The sequence below is a fragment of the Epinephelus moara genome, chromosome 14 (genome assembly GCF_006386435.1).
Source record: "Epinephelus moara isolate mb chromosome 14, YSFRI_EMoa_1.0, whole genome shotgun sequence".
Taxonomy (NCBI): domain Eukaryota; kingdom Metazoa; phylum Chordata; class Actinopteri; order Perciformes; family Serranidae; genus Epinephelus; species Epinephelus moara.
In genome coordinates, this window is record NC_065519.1 from 35,498,573 (window position 1) to 35,512,876 (window position 14,304).

The window sequence follows — 14,304 nt, forward strand, 5'->3', positions numbered from 1 at the left end:
TTGGTCTCCTGTGTCAGTAGTTTAGAATAAATGTTTGTCTATAAAGTCGTTGTCTTGGTTTTCTGTAGGATTACATTCAGTCACTTTACGGGTGCAAAGATCCTGGCTATTTGAGCTCTATTTGAATTGACAATTGATAATTAATAATTTCCCCAAAGTGCGTTAAACATTCTTGTCTGATCAGCAAGAGGTGTGGTTTTATTAGTCTGACTATGAAATTATATCGCTGGACGAATAATTAAAGTGGTTATGTTTAATAATTCTTTTTAAAGTCACTTTTTCCTAATATTGAGCTAATCAAACCCTACAGTATTCATGGTGAAAAACGTAGGCACCTGAATAAACTGTTTCAACATGGCGGCACGTGCAGATGTAGCGGCCTCTCTCTCACCTGACAAAACGGTGCTTTCTTCTTTTTCGTCTTGTAAGTCGCTGTGTTTTTGTATGTCTTTGTCATGTCTACCTGTTCCAAAGCGCACATACTGTCGTGAGTTTCTGCTCGACGTCGGCAGAACCACATTTCTGGAGTTAAACTCCGCGTACGTCGGCAGAACCACATTTCTGGAGTTAAACTCCGCGTACACTCTTTGGACAATAAACTGGACTGCAGACGACTGCTACGGACAACTCAGAGGACTATGAGAGACTGCTGTGTTTTTGTGTTTACGGAAACATGGATCAATAACAACGTCCCCGGACCACGCCATTCAGCTCGAGGGGCTAACATGCTACGGAGCGGACAGAGCTCTCGTTGAAGGAGGTAAGACCCGCGGCGGGGGACTCTGTGTTTACATCAATGATGCCTGGTGTTGAGACGCTGTTGTGGTCTGCAAACACTGCTCACTGTTAGTGGAGTTTATGGTTAAGTGTCGTCCTTATTACCTCCCGAGGGAACTCACAGCCATACTACTCGCTGCTGTTTATATCCCTCCAAGCTCCAACAACAACAACAAGGGAGAGGCACTGAACGAACTGTATCAGCACATCAGTGAGCAGCTGACAGCCCACCCAGATGCTTTTCTCATCTTGGCTGGGGATTTCAACCATGCAGACCCAAAGAGTGTGTTTCCCAAAATATACCAACACATAGACTTTCCAACATGGGGTAACAACTCACTGGACCAAGTCTACACCACCCAGAGAGGAGCTTACAAGGCTCTCCCCCTCCCCCACATCGGTGCCTCTGATCACATCACTGTTATGCTAATGCCAACATACAGACCACTGGTTAAAGTCACCAAACCAGTTCGCAAACAGGTACGAGTGTGGCAAGAATGGTCCTCAGAGGCACTCAAGGACTGTTTTAACACCACGGACTGGAATGTGTTTAAACAGGCTGCCACCTACAACAACAACACAGACATCCAGGAGTACACTGACATTGTCACTGCCTACATCACCAAGTGCATTGATGATGTAACAGATTTCAAGACCATCACTGTTCGGGCCAATCAGAAGCCGTGGCTGACAGGGGCGGTCCACAGGCTCCTGAAGGCTCGAAACGCCGCCTTCAAAGCTGGAGACGAGGTGGGCCTGAGGACAGCTAGGGCCAACCTGTCCCGTGACATCAGAGAGGCTAAAAGTCAGTACTTCAAGAAGATAGCCCATCGTTTCAGTGACAGCAAAGATGTACGGAGCCTGTGGAGGGGGATACAGACCATCACGGACTACAAACCCCCACCACAGTCCTGCGACAGTACCACCTCACTGCTGAATGAGCTGAATGACTTCTTTGCTCGCTTCGAGGCACACAACAGAACGCCTGCACAGAAGACCCCACCCCCTCCTGGCGACCAGGTGATGACACTGACCCCGGACAGGGTGAGAATAGCACTTAGTAAGATCAACGCTCGCAAAGCCTCGGTTCCAGACAACATACCTGGCCGCGTGCTGAGGGACTGTGCAGGGGAATTCACAGATATCTTCACAGACATCTTTAACATCTCCCTGAGCCAGGCCGTTGTCCCCACGTGCCTCAAAACCACCACCATCATCCCTGTCCCGAAGAAGCCATCACCCTCCTGTTTCAATGACTACCGCCCAGTCGCACTTACACCCATCCTCATGAAGTGCTTTGAACGGCTGGTCATGGAACACATCAAGTCTGTCCTCCCCCCTCCCTGGACCCCTTCCAGTTTGCATATCGGTCCAACCGCTCGACCGATGATGCCATCTCCACTACCCTCCACACAGCCCTCACACATCTGGACTAAAAAAACACATACGACAGAATGCTGTTCATTGATTTCAGTTCAGCGTTCAACACTATCATCCCCCAACAGCTCATTCCCAAACTGGACTGGCTGGGGCTGAACACCGCGGTGCGCAACTGGCTGCTGGACTTCCTGACCGGGAGACCACAGGCGGTACAGGTCGGCAGCAACACATCCAGCACCACCATACTGAACACGGGGGCCCCCCCAAGGATGTGTGCTGGCCTTGTGGTGTGGACACAACAATCTCTCTCTGAATGTCGAGAAGACGAAGGAGATTGTTGTGGACTTCAGGAGAGTGCACACCCAGCATGCCCCTCTGACCATCAACGGGGCTGCTGTGGAGAGGGTGAGCAGCACCAAGTTCCTGGGTGTGCACGTCACAGAGGACCTCTCCTGGACCAGCAACATCACATCACTGGCCAAGAAAGCCCACCAACGCCTCTACTTTCTCCGCAAGCTGAGAAGAGCCAGAGCCGCGGCCCCCATCATGCAGACCTTCTACAGAGGTGCCGTCGAGAGCATCCTGACCAGCTCCATCACGGTGTGGTACGGTGCCTGCCCCGCGTCCTGCCGTAAGACCCTCCAGCCGGTGCCTGCCCCGCGTCCTGCCGTAAGACCCTCCAGCGCATCAAGAGAGCAGCTGAGAAGATCGTTGGTGCCCCTCTCCCTTCCCTTCAGGACACATACTGTACCCGCCNACCAGCTCCATCACGGTGTGGTACGGTGCCTGCCCCGCGTCCTGCCGTAAGACCCTCCAGCGCATCAAGAGAGCAGCTGAGAAGATCGTCGGTGCCCCTCTCCCTTCCCTTCAGGACACATACTGTACCCGCCTCACCCGCAAAGCCCTCTGCATTGCTGGTGACCCCACCCACCCGTCACACAGCCTCTTCAGCCTGCTGCCATCAGGGAGGAGACTGCAGAGTCTCCGGGCCAGGACCAGCAGACTGAAAGACAGCTTTTTCCACCAAGCTGTCAGGATGCTTAACTCTCTCCCTGCTCTGCCCCCCCCCCCCCCCCGGCCCTCGCCNCCAAGCTGTCAGGATGCTTAACTCTCTCCCTGCTCTGCCCCCCCTCCCCTCTCTGCCCCCTGCCCACTCAATCGCTGGACGACGAACCCCCTCCCCCCATGAACACTGAACTCTGAACTATACATGCACACATACACTTTATCCAGTTCATAAGCTCAATTTGCACTACTGATCTGTTTCTCATATTGCACTGTCGCTACCACTGTGCCTTTTTACGTTTTTAGAGTATAACTCTTTTTAGCTCAGGTTTTATGTATGCCTCTACTTATTATATCTTATATCTTATATCTTATATTTTATATTGGCATGTTATGTCAAGTGTACTGTCTGCACCGAGGGTCTGAAGAGAAAAGCAATTTCGATCCTTCTGCACCGAGGGTCTGAAGAGAAAAGCAATTTCGATCCTCTGTATGTCCTGTACATATTGTATAATTGACAATAAAGCTGACTTTGACTTTGACTTTTTATAATCAAACAAATCTTACATATGTAATGGTGGAGAATGCAAACCCTAAATGAATCATATCAATCAAACTTTTCATACAAAATGGTGGAGAATGTCGGCGAGCATTTATTTAATAAATGCTGCCACAGAATAAATTATAAATTATGTAACAGTCAATATTTCCTACAGGTATAAAAGTCTGTGCATCCTTCAGGTTGACAGAGAACCCTGCTACTCTCTCCGTGCACACGCAATAAAGAACCTTGATTCCTCACACCGAGTCCATCGCTTCTTCAGAGAGGAGAATTTCCCTAACAGCTACACATTCATCCAATTTGTAAGCCACTCAAACCTACAATGGACAGCCCATTAACACTTGAGGCAAATGCAGACTTAAAGTGATAGTTAAAGAAAAAGGGCACAACCTCATGTTTGCCGTAGTTCCAGAGGGATGAGTCACTGCTAGGTGACAAAGCATGTGAAGGGGATTCACCACATCAACAGTAATGCACCAAACAGCATAATGTCAATAGTGAACCAGTATCCAGACATCTTTAAAGGTGTTTGGTGTCCTGCAGTTCACCTATAAGATACAGCAAAAAGAGGATGCCCAGCCAGTTGCCCATGCTGCGCGACAGGTTCCGGCACTACTACAAGACAAGCTGAAGGAGGAACTAGACTAAATTATATCACTGGAAGTAATAAAGAAAGAGGAGGAGCCCACAGAATGGGATGACTCAATGGCATGCGTCAAGAAACAGACTAGTGATCTATGTGTATTCATGGGTCCAAAAGACTTTAATGCCAACATAAAGAGAGCATTTCCAGATTCCCACCAGGGATGAAATAACAAGTGAAATGGCAGGTGCAAGGTTCTTCAGTAAATTGGATGCATCCAAGTGATTTTGGCAGCTGAAGCTGTACAAAGACAGCACTAAATACTGTACATTCAATATTTCATTTGGCCATTACTCTTTCCAGAGACTGCCTTTTGGAATCTCCTCTACTCCTGAGGTCTTTCACAAGATTATGGAGCACATCATAGAAGGCATTAATGGGATCTGGGTGTATGTGCATGACATTGTGCTTTGGAGGTCCATGCTGGAGCAGTACAATGACAGGCTAACTGAAGTGTTGCAACACATCTAAAAGTATGAATTAAAGCCAAGCAGAGCACAGTGTCTGTTTGGTGTGACTGAAATCACATATCTGGGAGACAAGCTGTCTGGAGCAGGTGTTGTGCGAGATAAGGACAAAGTGAAAGTAACAATGGAGGTGCCCAGGCTTTAAGATATAAAAGTTGTGTAAAGAGTGCTGGCAATAATAAATTTCATTGGCAAATTCATTCCAAACCTGTCTTCAAAAACATCTGAGACAGCTGTTGCATGATGAATTTAAGTTCAACTGGACTGAAAGTCATGAAAAAGAATATTTGCAGCTGAAAACTACATTCACAACGGAGCCAATGAAGGCATGCTATGATCCATCCAAAAAGACAAAGATATCCACTGACTTATCAAAATCGCTCATTTATCGCCTACGCATCAAGAATGATGACTGCAGTTGAATGTCACTACATTCAAGTTATGTAGTGTTAAGGACTTGTGTAAGGATTTGAGAAATTCCACAGCTGTCTATGGCTTACCAACAGAGACAGACCACAAGCTATTAATAGCCATCATCAAGAAAAATCTCAGCGAGATGTCACTGTGAATCCAAAGACTGATGACAAAGCTACAGCGTTATGACTTTAACCTGATCTGCACACCAAGTAAGCACATTGTGCTTGCTGATGCTCTGTCCCGAGCCACAACACACAGTGAAGCGCACAGTGAGAGCTCCACAGAGACTGATGTGAATCTCTTTGTGACCCTGATCACTAAATCACTACCCGTATCTGACATACAATCCAAGCAGATCGCAGCTGAAACAGAGACAGACACATACCCACAGAGAGTCATTAAGAATCTGAATGAGGGTTGCCCTACAGATGAATATCAACAGTGCTATGACATCAGAGCAGAGCTGAGTGTTGTCAACAGGCTTCTGCTTAGAAGGAACAGTGTTGTCATTCCTCAGTCACTGAGACCAGAGATGCTGAAAAGACTGCACCAGGGACACCTCGGCAGGGAAAATGCAAGAGGGAAGCAAGAACAGTTGTTTATTGGCCAGGAATAAACGCAGACATCAACAGAATGGTCTCAAGCTGTGAGACCCATCTGAAGCATCAGGCAAAACAGCCAAGTCTATGGCAACAACAGACTTACCAGACAAGCCCGAGCAGAAAGCTGGGACTGATCTGTTCCACCAGGTAAAAATGACCTACTGGTGATTGACTATCTTTCAAACTATCCAGAGATGGCACTACTTCCCAGCATGTCTGCTACCTTTGTTATCTGACTCATTAAGTCAATATTTGCAAGACATGGAATCCCTAAGGTTGTCTTTAGTAACAACAGACCCTGCCACAGCTGCAGAGAGTTCTAGGACTTTGCTGAGGAGTATGACTTTTGACATGTGACCTCAAAGCCCTTGTATGTCCAGTCAAATGGTAAAGCAGAGAGAGCCGTTCACATCGTTATTCACTTGAAAAATCACAAGACATAAGCTCAGAGCCATATCTAGCTCTACTGAGTTACCAAGCCTCACCACTGTAACATGGCAAGTCTCCTGCTGAGCTTCTGAAGGGACGTAGTCTACACACCACTCTCCCCTACACAGCACGACAAAAGAAGCACAAAGAGGTGAGACAGAAACTAAAACATCTTCAAAAGAGACAAGTAGATAACTATATCAAGTTATTAAGAAATTAAGTTCCACTGGCCAGACATGACACACCTGGAGTAAAAAAGCTACGGTTCTGGAGGAAACAAGTCAGAGATCCTACATTATCAAAACAGAGGGTGGTCAAAGGAGGAATCATAGGAGTTTGTTGAAAACACAAGAGACATTGCAAGAGCACACAGAAGGAGAAGATCCAGCTGTCACAGCATCAGCTGAGCCACCACAAACTGTCCCAGATAACAGCAGATCAGCTAAGCAGACACACATTACCTGTGCTGAGAAAACCTATGCATCATGTTAAAGCACCTGATAAACTGAATCTTTAAAACAAAGGAACTGAACTGGAAGAAAGAATTTAAATCAAAATGTTACACTTTAACAAGAGCAAGTTGTTCATGTTTGACAATACTGTGTTACACCTTGAAGTTGCAAGATTGCAGTTTAATGTTGCTAGATGAATAGTGTCTGTGTAGTGATGGGAGTCATTAATACTTCCAGCCACTAGGTGGCAGCAAAAGCTAGCGTTCCTCCTGTCAGCTGCATTTCATAGTCATATGAGAAGACTACACATGATGCTGTATGTAAATTACAAGCTCCGCTGCAGACCTTATTAAACGTCTGTGTTCACCAAACCCACATTTCTTTATATGTTTTATGAAACCATAAAACCTTTACTATCATTGCAATAACTGTTTTGTCTCTCCCATGCTGCTCCAGTCGTCTAGTGTGTCTGTTGTTTTAGACATTATCACCTCTGCCTTGAAGATAGTATGCAATATGGTTTGTGCTAGAAAAGAAAGCACTTACCTCTCTCACAGGTGCGTGACCAGTAGCCAGTGCCAGTGCAGTCGCAAATGAATCGATTCCAGCCTTCTTTGCAGACACCTCGGTTCTTACACGGGTAGCTCTCACACTGCTTGCCTGGTTGCTTGTTGCATGAGGGTTTGATGCCAGCACCATTTTGTGCCTCAGCAATCTGACGGATGTCTTTGCTCCGACCATCAATGAAAAGGTCACGGATACAGCCCACATAGCCATAGTTGAGCATCGCCGTCCAGAGCTCGGTGGGCAGGATTAGGTTGGTGCGGTCATTGGGAAGCCCACCCAAGTACATGTCACCCTCCAAGTCCAGAATCTCGCTCTCACCACTGGCTGTGAATGGGGTCCTCCTGCTGTTTACAGAGATGGTTCCTGTGGTGGGAATGGCGGGAGTAGAGATTAGGTACAGGGCTGCATTGATACCAACAGTACCATTGATACTAACACTGACTTCAGGCTATTTACATTTGTGCTATTAAGAAAAGTCAACCAATCTTCAGCATCAACAAGTCAGGACTTTGGTCCATTTCTTTTTTTTGTAAAGGCAATTCTTGTACCAAGTAATTAAAAAAAAAATTGTGATTTTTAAAATGTAAAGAAAAGGGTGATTTAAACTCTATTAGAGCTAGTACACCTCACTGATTCACCAACACAACTGACCTGAGCGTCCATCTCTCTGGATATCCACATGATACCAGGCACCATCATTGACCTTTGTCTGCGTGGCTTTCACCTTGATAGTCCCTGAGCCCATGTCCAAAAGAAGGTAAAGGCTGCCATCCAGCAGCTCTACTGCAAAGAAATCCACCTGGACAAGGTAAAATAAACAACATATCAATAAAAGATTAGCAATCAATAAAGGTTTAAAGTTTTGTTGCAGAAAAAAAATGCAAGATGTGGTTCTTGTCTGTGAATAACTGATTTCCAGGAAAGTGGCATGCAAACTGAGACCTAAGAAAAGGCTGGACATGTGACAAATACAATACAGTATTGAATGTGTGCCATTAAAGAGCAACCTAAAAGCAGCTAAAAATCTTATTTTGCTAACTTGTGGTAGGAACTTCTCATGTTGCTGCAGTGATGTAGAAGTACACAGTGTGACATCACCATAGGGTATGGGCACACTTCTTTTCTAAAATTGAAAAGTTTAGAGTTTGTTTGTAGTCTGACCACACATGGCTAAGTATGGTCAGAGGGAAAACAGACTTTAGACTTTAAACCAGAGAGATCAGCAAATTACGGTTATTGAAAAGTTACAGTTTAAGTATCACAAATCTGACTTCTAAATTTTACAACAAAAAACATTGATGTGAGATCATATTGGCACTAATTGTGAGGGCAAAGTACAGGCTTTATTTTACAAGTCCACTTATCTGGACCAGTGGAAGCACCTAGGGAAAACAACCCCTCAAAAGGTCACAAGATAAATATGAAGTAGTCAAGAGATGATTAACAGGATAGAAAACTATTGAAAAAAAAATTCTAATACATGTCTGATGTCTAATATCTGATACATTTGTACAAATTTACATACCCCAAAAACATTTGAATGAAACAATCTGACAAGGGAACATCCCTCTGTGGTCAGTCTAACATAGCCAGACCTTATCTCGCACTGTGCCAAGAGTGAAGAAAGGTCTGACTGAACCCATTATAATTCTGCACTAAAGGAAAAAAAATGCTCTGGGTTGTTTCCATCCATCCATCCATCCATTTTCATCCGCTTATCCAGGGCTGGGTCGCAGGGGCAGCAGGCCGAGTAAAGCACCCCAGACATCCCTCTCCCCAGCAACGCTTTCCAGCCCCTCCCGGGGGACCCCAAGGCATTCCCAGGCCAGACGAAATATGAAATACCTCCAGCATGTTCTGGGTCTACCCCGGGGCCTCCTACCAGTAGGACATAGATTTGGAGGTGCTGACTCTCATCCCAACTGCTTCACACGTGGCTGCAAACCACCCCAGTGCATGCTGGAGGTCACAGTGTGATGACGGCAACAGAATCACATCATCTGCAAAAAGCAGTGATGCAATTCTGAGGTCCCCAAACTTGACCCCTTCCTCCCCCCAGCTGCGACTCAAGATCCTGTCCATGAAAATCACAAACAGGATTGTTGACAAGGGACAACCTTGGCGGAGGCCAACACCCACCGAGAACATGGTTGACTTTACACCAAGTATTCGGACACAGCTGTTGTTTGTATTTCTTTAAACCAATCATAATCATCCTGAATGACAAATCCAGGGTGCAGTGATTGTGCCCTTGCAAAATAGTGTTGGAAGAGAACTTGTTTTGGTGGAACATTTCTATTTGGATGTTGAGCCCTCACATTAACATGGCTAAATCCCCACAACAGAAAATGTAATATTAAGCAAAAGGATATTTTAGCATGTGGATCACTTGTTCAGAGGTTGCTGTTGTTTTCTTAATGCACGGCAGTAAATTAAAGTGTGGAGTGTCATGTAGCGATGTGGATTATCAAAACAAAATGCAGGAAGCCTGTTATCATCTGAAATTGGCAGGCAATGACAGGTTTATTCCTACATTCTAAATCCTGTGAGCCAGACTACTCTCTAGTGAGCCTGCCTGTGACTCATTGGCATATGCAACCTGTCATTAATAAACATTATTTTACTGCGATAGGCCACAAGCCAAACAATTTGGAACCCACTCCTCTAAACAAATTCTGATGATGTATGATGCCTGTGAAGGCTCTCAGTCATGCAGGTCATATAAGTATAAAATGCAACTAGCTTTGCTATTTTGTCTTAAAGACATCTTGCCAGTCATCCAAGAGGTTTCATTAGTTTTTCTAAACAGCAAGTTTGGTTGCCTTTGACCTAATAATCTCAGATGTCATTAGGATGGCATGTCTGAAAGCAAAATTGAAATTAGCATGTAATCTCGGAGATAACAGACAGACCTTAGTGTTCTTCTGGCTGCGGGCAGTATCTTTGCGCTCCTGAGGTTTGCCATGGGTGAAGAGGATGAGACCGTTGGGCTCAGTTGTGCGGAAATCGAAAGAGATGGATCCCATCCGTTTGGTGTTCCACTTTGGGAGGCTGATGTAGGCCTCCGGAGTCTCAAAAGAAATGGGGTCCAGAGTTGCCACATTCTCACACTTGTAGGACACCTCACCCTGGATTTTCATCTTAGGGTCCACAATGCGAGCCAGGCGGGACAACTCAAGTCGAATGTCATTGTTTTTATACACCACCTGTGATGGACAAGGATAGTATTATAATTATTCTTCTATTCTGGTATTATCAAAGATACTCCTGCCACTTAACCAAGTACTTCTGGTAACACTTTAAATAAAGTGGGGATTAACAATGGTTAATACAAGCTGCTTTTTCATTTTCCTCATTGCACAAGCAAAGATCTAAAAATAACTAGAAAAGTTATTAGTGTTCTCAGGATAAATGTGATGCACAGTTGTGGAAATTATTTTTCATTCATGCTTATATATATTCAAAAGCCTGTCTACTGAGACTTAGACCGTACAGTATGACAGTGGTTCACCACGTCACCAAAATCCACCACTGGATTCAATTGACAGGTCTTTAATTCATAGATTAACACCTGACAAAAAACAACAGTTTATCAGACTATATTTGATATAATGTGATAAGTGATGTAACGTTATCTAAGCAGATAAAACAAAATAGAGTAACCTAAACAACTATCATAACATATAAACTAGTAATTTAAGCAAGCATTTCAGTAGTGATGGACATTAACTATTATTCTGTCACTTTAGAATCAGCATCATCCCTGCACTGCATTATTTCCACAGTACCAGCATGGCACACTTAGGTTCGTTTGCATTTTAATTTTTACATCCAGGAGTTGTTGTGTGTATCAGCCAGGCACGAGGCCAGCAACAGGCATGGGCAGCACTGGCCTATGCACATTGCTCACCCAGCCAAGTTAGATCAAAATACATTTTGTAACAATAAATGTTAAAATATATACACTAGTCCCCAAAATATAATCGGTTTCTAAGGTTGAAACACAGTCCTTTCTAAGTTTCCTTCATCCAGCTTGGTACCAGTATTTTCAGGCAATGCAATATTAATGCCTCTTGTTGTAAGGTAACAGCACTGTATCTACAATTTCATTAAAGTAAAAAACAGAACTGCTGCCTGGATTATGTTCAAAGATAATGTTTCTTTGAGTTAATGAAACACTACATTTTTGTTCCATGCTGGTTTCACAAGGAACTGGTCGGGTGCACAGCGAACATAGAAGGTGCAGGACTATGACACCAGAACCCCAGGTTTCCATGCAGACTCCTCTCTGTGGTTGCGTTTAAGAACCAAAAGCACTTTGGTTAAGGTGAGGGAAAGATCGTGATTAATAAAAAAGGGTAGTTCTAATAACAATAACAACTAGAACTGCAAGCAGTTATGAACGGGGGCCAAGCCCCCCCGTGCGACTCGGTCCCCGAGTCCCGCGGAGCCCATGGAAGTTGTCCCCGAAGGACGACGGGCTCTGAGCGAGCGCATGTTTATGAATGTGTCATTTAAAATGTGGAAGTTACAGGCAAAACTGCCTTTGCATCCGTTATAGCGCCACCTATAGACCGATTTGCGACGAATTTGGCACAAAGCCTCTGGATGACCTCGGGAACAAGTAACTTAAGTTTGATGTTGAAAGCATCTACTTTGAGCGAAATATCTTAAGTTTGATGTTGAAAGCATCTACTTTGAGCGAAATATGAAACAATATGTGTTTTTTAGCAAAAAAGATTGTTTGGTTGTAACAAGCGCATTTTTTGGAGTGCCAAAATTCTTTTGATAACTTTTCATCAGACACATCTGGAGATTCTATGTGCAAAGTTTCAGGCAAGTGGCACTTAAAATGTAGGAGGAGTTCGAAAAAGTAGGTTTTGGACATGTGGCGAATTAGCAAAGAGAATGTGCAGCAGAAGTGGGCGGGGCCTGTGTCAGACAACCCAGCTCTCTCCAGGGAACACATGGAGATAATGTTTGTGAAAGTGTCATTTAAAATGTGTAAGTTGCAGACAAAAACGCGTTTGCATCCGTTATAGCGCCACCTAGGGGAGTACATGTGCAATTTTTGGTACGGAAGATCTGTGTCCTATTCTATATGTACCCTTAAAATTTCAAAGCCCTCAGCATAATAGTTTGGCTGAAATTAATGTTTGTTGTTTATCTTGTAATAAGCCACGCCCACATTGACCAGTCATGACCACCTTCAAGATATGACCTCAGAATTGGCCCTACATCATACCAACCGAATTTCGTAGAAATCGGTGCAGCCGTTCAAGAGATATAAACTTACCATATTTGTAGCGCCCCCTAGTTGCCAAAATTCATCAAATTCGGCTCATACCCTCACAGTCTTATGCCAACCAATGATCTCAAATTTGGTGTTGATAGCATTTAGTTTGACCGAGATATCTAACAGTTTGCATTTTTATAGCTAGCTATAGAAGTTTGTTTGTTAATAATTTGCGCATTTTTTGACCGAATAAAATTCTTTTAATAACTTAAGATCAGGTCCAGTGGAAGAGTGTATATGTCAAGTTTCACGCAGATTGGACAAAATCCCAAGGAGAAGTTCGAAAAAGTAGGTTTTCCAGTTTTCGCGATTTTGCGAAAAAACTTCCTAGGCGCAAGTGGGCGTGGCCTATGGTAAAGTGATTCAGCTCTATTCAGGGAAGCTGGGGATACAAGATTTTTGAATGTGCGACATACGGTGTGGGAGCTATGGGCAAAAACGCATTGGCCTAGGTTATAGCGCCCCCTGCAGGCAGATATACATAGTTTTTTGCGTCTGAGGTACGTGCAGGGGTCTGGACCACCCCTCCAAATTGCATCGCCGTCCCTTGCATGGTTTAGCCTGCAGCACCACTTTTACCTACGGAAGAATAAAAATAAAAATCTTTACAAAAACAATAGGGTTCCTAGCACCGCTGGTCGTAGGAAACGCGTCTGCTTGCATACGCGTTCCCTCGGCCCCTCGGGCATGGCCCCCTAATAATATTAATAATAAGGCTGTAGTCACTAATATGGGAATAGTGTATTGCAAGATTGCCTATTTTGGAATGAAATACATTGTCAGTGAACATTTTGCTGAAATGTTCAATATCAACATTTTTATATCTTGCCAGGTAGCCAATGATAATCAGCCACATTCCCTCACCCCCTCATGTTAATAGAAAATGTACAGTAACTCACTTAGCATTAAACTTCCCTCAAATGTATTTACATTATTTCTAACAGACCGGGGTGCTTGAAACATGGTTTTCACATTATCATTTTACAAATTGCTGTTATGAAAATATTGATAGTAGTTGTACTGCCCTCACCGAGGTGTAGCAACCCTAACTAGGCAGTGAGTTGAACTCTCATATAGTCTTGATTGGAGCTTTATTCAATTTCTCACATGTGATGACAATGAGACCATGAGACATTGCTTGAGACTAGATCTGTGCCCGTACTAAGACCATATAGAGATGGGCTATATTGAAGACTACAGAGGAGAGTGAAACTAGAAGAGAAAACAAAGAAGAAATACAATTAGCTAAGTCTCCAGCTACTATTAACATTCCAGTGTGTAAACTTTCTTCAATCACATCAGAACCTCAAGTTGCTATTTTTACATTAGCGTGTTACAGCAGGTAAGTGCCTAGCATAGTACAGCAATCGCCGAGACTAGTTTCACATTTTAACTTGTTATGTCCTTGTTTTTAACTGCATGTTTCCAGAAATATTCATAAATTTACATCAAACTAAAGAATATTAATACATACAGCCGATGCCTCTGCTGGAGTATCAAACATGAAAGATGGATGACTGATGATTCTGTTGAGTCAGCAAAGTTCACCAGCCTGCTATGTTCAACATGGCTGCATCCCAAGTCTCTTAATTGTATACTGCTAACTCCTAACTCCTGACTTGAACCGGAAGTCGTTCGGGGTCCGCCATCTTTAAGGCCGTCTCATGTCTCTTATTCCTGCCAGTAAGGAGTTAGCGTTAGGCGTTA

General features: G+C 44.1%; 1 protein-coding gene across 1 annotated transcript in view; it reads right to left on the minus strand.

Moving 5' to 3' along the window:
• Window positions 1–14,304, minus strand: part of nrxn3a (neurexin 3a) — a 634,542-nt gene that overhangs the window by 311,365 nt on the left and 308,873 nt on the right. Inside the window, 3 exon segments of the mRNA XM_050061947.1 lie at window positions 7,281–7,664; window positions 7,953–8,100; window positions 10,214–10,507. Of these exon segments, the coding sequence (XP_049917904.1) occupies window positions 7,281–7,664; window positions 7,953–8,100; window positions 10,214–10,507 (826 nt within the window).